This window comes from Anopheles darlingi, chromosome 3 (genome assembly GCF_943734745.1).
Source record: "Anopheles darlingi chromosome 3, idAnoDarlMG_H_01, whole genome shotgun sequence".
Classification (NCBI taxonomy): domain Eukaryota; kingdom Metazoa; phylum Arthropoda; class Insecta; order Diptera; family Culicidae; genus Anopheles; species Anopheles darlingi.
In genome coordinates this window covers 49,702,042-49,709,541 of record NC_064875.1, presented here as the reverse complement: position 1 = coordinate 49,709,541, position 7,500 = coordinate 49,702,042, and the positions used below count along the sequence as shown (strand labels likewise).

Genomic DNA, 7,500 nt, shown 5'->3' with positions numbered 1-7,500 from the left:
AGGAGTGCTGGCGTGCGTTCGTTCTTCGTTTGGGCTGAGAAGGGGTTGGAAGTCCAGCCCGGAACATAAATACTATTACACCTACCAACGCACATCCATGTTATGCTGGAATGGTCGTTCCGGACTGCCGTACAAAGTGTTAGGACAGAAAGAAACTATGGGGAGCGCTACAAGTTTTGGTCAAATTTTAAGACCTTTAACCACCAAGAAGAACAGCTCTAGCTCTAACGACGATATATCCAGTGACCTTTGCTTAATTAGCGCGCATCACACCGATTTGTTAGCATTGGGATTCGTGAGCGAAAAAAAATGGTTCATCACTTTAAATCGCTGGTTTCTATTTATGGTTCCTGGTAATTGATGGATGCTAAAGAATTGAGCAAACCGTCCCGCCAAGAAGATGCTACGCAAGCAAGTAAATCGTTCGGTTTTTGGGGCGTCGATGGAACTTTCGCGAGATCTTTGATTTAGACAACATAGGATGGCAACGCAAATGGAAAATGTGAGTCATCTACTTCAATTAAATGAATCTAGAAAACATGAGGAGCATGCATTAATATTGTGCTATTTTTGCAACTATCCTGTTATAAAAGCTATTTTTCCATTTCTAGTTTTCGGATGGACATCGAAGCAACACAGAGCAAGAGGCACTTCTGCTGATCAACAGGGCGCTTAGCTATTACATAGTGGTGCCTACACCATTCGGAACAATAAACGAATCGCGGAGATCCAAATATTAAGATAGCTCTAATGTTATGCGTATTCATGAGGATGCGTATTCTCCCGATGAAATGGTTCCTGTTGCTTTATCCACATTTGCATAGCAGTTCGAGTAAGGAACATAACGAACACCCTTCTATGCTTTAGGCTGGCTGTGCGGCAGATGGTCGAGCGTGACAGGATATCGTGACGACTGCCACTGTTGCTCGAAGAGATTTGCTAGGAGAGGTACCTATTGCTATTACGTATTACCTGTTAAGCTTCACCTGTATGAATGAAGAAGAATAAGTGCAATATACTACGATGCGACCAACTATGGTACGAAGAAAACATCTATAAAAGCAATACTGGTTGTATTTCAGATGAAACTGATAATAGGTGAGTTGACGTGTCCTATCACCAGTTACAGTGAAACGGGAATCGCAGCAACAACAGCAACGCAACGATGATTTTGACACCATAAGGGAATTCGAAGTGCAAAATAGTTATGGAAATTGTTCCTTTTTTATTTGTACCTTAAGTATACGTGTTACGTCTCTCCCTTCCTCGATCGCTACTGCTACAGACACACTGCGCGTTCATCCTTTCGTCGTTACCACAACGGCGATAATTAGCCCTAGGATTATCCCTAATGGACACCCTTTTCTCCCTCAGTCCTCATTCCAACATTATTTCATTTAAAGTTGTGTGTATATGTGTGTCTGTTTATGTTAAGTTCTGTGTTTTCGTGATTTTATTACTTGCCATTCATTTGCAAATGGATAGATGTTTGTATTTAAGAATGAACTTTATTTTAATAATTTAAGATTAGAATACGCCAAATGTTTTTTATGTGTTTCTTCTTTGCCCCTTGGTTTTCTTTTTCTTGCTGCATTTTCCCATCCGGAAAGCCACCGTAACAAACCTGTACCTGCTGCTTGAAAGTAGGTTGTTTCGGTAGTTGAATGTGGAAAGAGCGCTTAATCCCTTACATAATATGCTTTTGTTGCACCGTCTCACCCACGTGTTCCGGTGTCCTGTCTATTTCCCATCTTTCTTGGGACGAGCATGTCGATGGTGCATACATTCGTCTCAAATTCGTCGCGGCAAGTGATGGGGGACGCCACTAACATACACTCATGAATAAGGTTTACTACTGTATTTATTCATATTATGCTACGGAGGGCCACCGTGTCACCCTGACCCTTTTTGGGAAACTAATGGGAATAGGATAGGAGCCGAACGTAAGGCGGTAACGGACGTTCAAGTTTGGACCGAATGAAATGAACCTTATCAGCAACTACATTACCATCCTGTTTCGTGTGTTGCGCATTTGTTTTAGTTATGCCACGCCAACACCAGGGATTTACTCCTTCTATTACGTTAAGATACGCTAAAAATGGATTTCAAAATCGAACGTAAATCCTTGAAAAAAAAAAGAAAACAAAATCAATACAAAACAATGAGTAAAACGAATCCCAAATACGTACAATACCACTATCGCGACCTCTTTTTCGAGTCAACTAAACCAACGATAACAGGCCATGATCATGTCCTAATGTCCAAAGGATTATACACTCTCCATGCACAGGGAAAGAAGCACAAAAGAAAGGAACAAAACGATAAAGAAGGATGTGCACGTGTAAAGAAAGTTCTCAACTTCGATTTGTTTCATTGCCCGTGGGGGTGGAGGGAGGGTTTCATTTGTTCTCTTTGTAATTCTGCGTTAAAAATTGTCTTAGGTATTTCATTAAAAAGCAAACATACGTATTACACATAAAGTACTGCATATTTCACTACCCCTCATCAGTTCAGGTCTCGCATGTGGCGGCGTTTCTCCATTCACGACCATGTGTTACTGCACCAGCGATGATCTTTCCTAACCCTAGCATCTCCGAAAACGTTACACTACCGGAACCGCAGCTGCTTTTAAGTTTTCCAATCTTCCAAACGAAATGAACTACAGATTGCACCTGTAGATCTCGTTTGTCCCAAATAACGCGCACGTGAACGTGATTATGTGTGTGTTTTTGATGTGATTCAGTGTGTTGAAAGTGAGTGTGCGAGATGAGCTATGGTTGTGTGAAAAATGTGCGTTCGTACGTGTGTATGTCATGATCTCGATATCGCTCGTGCCATCCCATCCAATTGGTTTCTCACCTCTTAAATGGTTACAATTAAAACTAGTCCTCCCTAAGTCTACAACAAGTTAAATATGCACTTACGCAGTTCCGCAAATTACGATAGAGATGAGAAGCAAAATGGGGTGGGGCTCGAAATTATCGGAAGAATAAAAGCAAAGAAGATTTCCACCATCCGCAAGGTGGGTATTGAACTATCGATGCAGAGCGCGTGGAGCGCATCGTATAGGAGAAAAGATACCTCCCACATCTTGCTACGCTTTCTTTAGTTATTGGAGCCACCCGAACCCTTCGCATGGTAGTTGCCCCCACCGCCACCGCCGTACGATGAGGACGACGCGTTATTGCTGCTGTTGTACTGGTTCCAGTATGCGCTAGAAGAGGACGCAGCGGCATTCCCTCCATTTTGGCCGCCACCCTCGTGCAACAGAGTCTTCAGGTTAGACTGCGTGTCAATGAGAAGAGAAAGCAAAAACAACAAGGAACTCATTAATACCTTCAATTTTCATATGTACTTTACCGCATAAAATTTTCGAGTAATTTATATAAGTATATACATATGGTAGAAATAATGGGCAATAAAGGCGGGCTAGAGATAACAAAAACAAACCCGAAAACAACCGTTAAATATTCCACAGAAAGCATAAAAGCATTATTACTTGAGAAACACAAACATCGCCAAACTGTCACCCGTTACCACACATCAGACAGGACAAGGAGAAAGTTAAGGTAGTGATATTAGATTGATGGTAGGGGCTGCCAAATAGATGTTTCCCGAAATTTTTCTGTTCGCTATTCGTATGTTGGCGGATAATTGATACCCTGATCAATTCTCCATTAAATATATTCGCACATTCTGAATGGAGATGAGGATGGACTGTCTGGTCGCACTGACTTTTTTGTTATAATGCCTATTACCAACCAACGGAAAGGGCAAACTAAATGCAATTTAGTTAGAAACAATACAGTAGAGCCAGTGATAAAGATAGCGAGAAACAAAAAAAACATTTAACCGAAGAAAGCAACGCGATCTCCGCTTACCTTCCAACGCGTCAGGGGGCGACAGGAAGAAAGCTGGGCGAGTATGAGCGCAAGTATGCAAGTTGAAGATGATCATGGTTGTTTGGTTGGTTGGTTGGTTTTGTGGGCGCTGGCAGACAGGCGGTCATACGTGATTCTTAATAGCATGTCGTCTTGGTGGCACCAAAAGGGTCATAAATAATGTGTATGCGTGTTTTCATTTGTTCAAACCGAGGATGATCGACTGCGGCGAAACGTAGTGTCATGAACGATAAGGTGGCGCTGATGATGATGATGACGATGGTGATGATTTGAGGGGGTAGGAGTTCGGCCCGAATATTACTAGAATGACGGTGCGAAGGCGCAGAGATGGTTGATACGTGATGAGGTATTGGCGTGCAAAACGGTGGTTTTACTCTTGTACTGCATTTACTTTACTGTTATGCCATTATCTACCGAACGAGTGAATTAAGCCGCCATAATGCTAGAGCATTTCTGAGCTCACTTCTTACTTTACATTTAATATCCCCATGAAGGCCCGTGTGCGCAGGAAAAGGAGAAAGGAAGGAAGGTTTGCTGCTTTTATTTTGCGTAAACGTAATAAAATCATCAAACAAATGTTACAGAGAGAGAGCCTCTCGCGCGACGATTATGGAACGAATTTGGAGTAACGAACGTAAAGGCAAAAAAAAACAGAAATACACCAATGAGAAAGAACTGGTCCGGCGGTTGAAGCGATATGAAAAGCAGCTCAAAATGTCACAGAGAATGTTGAATATTTTATTTTGTCATCCTCGTTGGGACGATTGCAGTGCCGTTGCCCATTTGGTGGTGGAGTTTTTAATAACGTTAAACTAGATCTAACTAACCTCAGCGTCCGTCCTCTATTAAGAATTACTGTCCTTCCTTCCTTGGCATTAATGGTCCTATACACAACAGCACGACAACAGAGAAGGGAATAACAGATTTAATCAGAAAGGACGGACGAGACCGATATATAAAATCATAAAAGAAGAAAATACGGCAGAGTGTGCCGTTCAGCAGAATTAACGCAACTAACCATAATATTGGACACAGTAAGCAGATAACACAAAATAGGTCCCGATCCAGCTTTGGAGATTTAATAAGAGAATCCGCTTCGCTCATGAGAATTAGATGTATTACTTGAGCTCAAACTGAAACAAATTGTTTTTTACTGTTTGGAGTCGGTTTCAGAACCAAACTACAAAATCATTGTATAGAATTAGACGAAAAACAAATAAGACGAGGATAGTGAAATGTAACTACGTTGAGCGTGTTGTAAAGGCTAAGGATTCACAACAGGTAAAAGCATAACTGAACAAAAAAGGGAAACACAATTAAATGATTTAAATGGAATGAAAATGTAGCAAGTAATAGCAGCTGTATCGATGAAACAGCATCGGGCAATGTAAGTGCATCAGACGATTGTGTCCCGTATCAGGAAGGCCAACAGATTAGTCACATTGGTGATATGCGCCTTTGCAAAAAAAACATGTAACAGCGGCTTACACCAGGCATTCTGTAGTATCGCGCACGCATGCCGTAGAGTGTGTCAACAAATTGACACCAAGGTTAAAAAAGCGCAAAGAATTTACCAGAACGGAAACTGATTTTAACATCCGCTGGAGTTTCTTAACTCTATGCTAGAGGGTCAAGGATATAGACTTACCTGCCACCAGTCGTACCACATATCGTTACTACCCGAGTTGCTGTAGTTGTTATTCCACTGCTGCTGTTGCTGCTGCTGGCCTCCCTGGCTGTTCCAACCTGAACCATTGTTGTAACCTAGCATGTAATTGATGCAACATGCGATTAATGAAGATAACGACCGATACATTTTGAAACTACGGCAGCCTTACCACGGCGATCACGGCGTCTCGCGTCGTATCGGTTGTTGGAATGATCCTGCTGTTGATTGTAGCCACGGTTAGAATAGCCACGATCGTTGTAATATCTAAAAACAATCGATAATCGTTTTAGTGAGTATGCAATTCGATGTCTGCGCCAATGTCCCTTACCCTCCACTGTTCCGGTTCCACGAATCGTAACGATTGCCACCACCACCACCACTGTAGCCTCCAGAACTGCGATGATCATCGCGTCGTCCATAACCATTGCCGCCTCCACTACGGTAATCTCCTCGGTGATGATGCTGCTGCTGATGATGGCCACCCCCGCCATATTGGTGGCTATCGTTTGACTTGTTGCCATACCGATTGTTGTAACCGCCGCTACCGCCACCGGAACTTCCACCGTACCGATTGCCGGTTTTGTTGCCACCATACTGCCCACCGCTTCCTCCCTGAGCACGGTGGTTGTGGTTCCAGCGAGACGTGTAGCCACTGTTTGCGTTCGAGCTACCGTTGTTCTTCTGATTCGGACCCCGGTTTGACTGCTGGCCGCGGTTGCGCCGTGGTGGCATTAACTTACGTCCTTCTTCGTTCAATTTTTTGATCGCTTCCTTTGCCTCCGCCTCCGGCAGCTCGGCAAACACGATTTCCGTGTACCATTTTAGTTCGTCCGATGGCACGAAAATGTTAGCTGCATGTCGCGTTTTTTTGCAAAATCAAGAAAGGGGTTAATTAACTACGATTCTCAAGTTCCTTTTCCCTCGATGTCGCCTTACCCTTCATTGTGTTGAGTGTCGAATCAGGTACTTCCTTGCCGTATTTGGCAACCTTTTGTTCGTAGCGCCGTTTGTACTCCTCCACTTCAGGCACAACAGCAATCGCTCGTCGCACCTTAAAACCACCGAATCCCTTCAGTCGTCGTTTCTGTTCCGAGGCAAATACGTTCGTCTGCAGAATATAATGAAAACGTGTTATTCCAAAATGCGTCCTAGCTACCACCGCTATACCGAAACCTCACCTGATCTATGAGAATGTTTCTGCGACGCTTGCAAGCGATCTCGATCAGCCGCCCGGTGTTGCGGGACAGTTGCTCAACGATCTTTTGCCATTGGGGTGTGTTGGAGGGGTCACGCGGTTGGGCCGAAATCTGTCGTCACGAAAAGATGCTAGTATTATTAATTCTGTCGATTTGTTGATAATAATACAGCAACGTTTACCTTCATGTTGTCCAACAAACTGTTGACACTCAACACTGTATAGGGTGTTTCCGAGTTGTCTGCTAAATACTTATTTACCCAGTGAGTTTTGCCGCTTCCTGGCAATCCGATCATCATTATAAGCTACAAATATACCGACATGACAGGTATGGTATGAATATCAATAATAAACACACAAATATCCATAATCAACGCGGTATCATTCCGGTATTCTTACCTCGCAACAGTCTCTTGACGATGGTCCTTCGTGTCCTTGTACGATCAGTTCTTCGTTTTGCTTAGCGAAATCGTTCACAAAACAATATTCAGCATCGAATGGAACGCTGTCCACGGTTACTTCGGAGGTTGGCTTCTCATCCACGTCAGTGCTATCAGCAACCACCTCTTTCTGTTCCTCTTCCTTTGCTACTGCTGCTGCTGCTGATGTCTCTTCTGCCTTGGTTGCCCCTGAGTCTTCCTTATCCTCAGAACTTTCTTCCTTGGATTCTTTTTCTTCTCCTTCAGCTTTTGTAGCGTCGTCTGCAGGTTGTTTCTCCGGTTCATCAGCCTTAA

General features: G+C 43.3%; 1 protein-coding gene across 2 annotated transcripts in view; it reads right to left on the bottom strand.

The window, feature by feature from the left end:
- Positions 1-1,216: 1,216 nt before the first annotated feature.
- Positions 1,217-7,500, bottom strand: part of LOC125957974 (heterogeneous nuclear ribonucleoprotein U-like protein 1) — an 8,788-nt gene continuing 2,504 nt past the window's right edge. Inside the window, exons 3-11 of one of the 2 annotated variants that reach the window (XM_049691058.1) lie at positions 7,166-7,500; positions 6,949-7,071; positions 6,750-6,878; positions 6,508-6,679; positions 5,900-6,422; positions 5,741-5,835; positions 5,551-5,666; positions 4,730-4,786; positions 3,211-3,285 (exon numbers count right to left, since the gene is read on the bottom strand). The exon at positions 7,166-7,500 is cut by the window's right edge and continues 576 nt beyond it. In XM_049691058.1, the coding sequence (XP_049547015.1) occupies positions 4,778-4,786; positions 5,551-5,666; positions 5,741-5,835; positions 5,900-6,422; positions 6,508-6,679; positions 6,750-6,878; positions 6,949-7,071; positions 7,166-7,500 (1,502 nt within the window). In that variant the 3' untranslated portion in view covers positions 3,211-3,285; positions 4,730-4,777. Of the gene's footprint in view, positions 3,286-4,729; positions 4,787-5,550; positions 5,667-5,740; positions 5,836-5,899; positions 6,423-6,507; positions 6,680-6,749; positions 6,879-6,948; positions 7,072-7,165 lie in introns of both variants that reach the window. The other variant, XM_049691057.1, reaches the window with a different exon arrangement.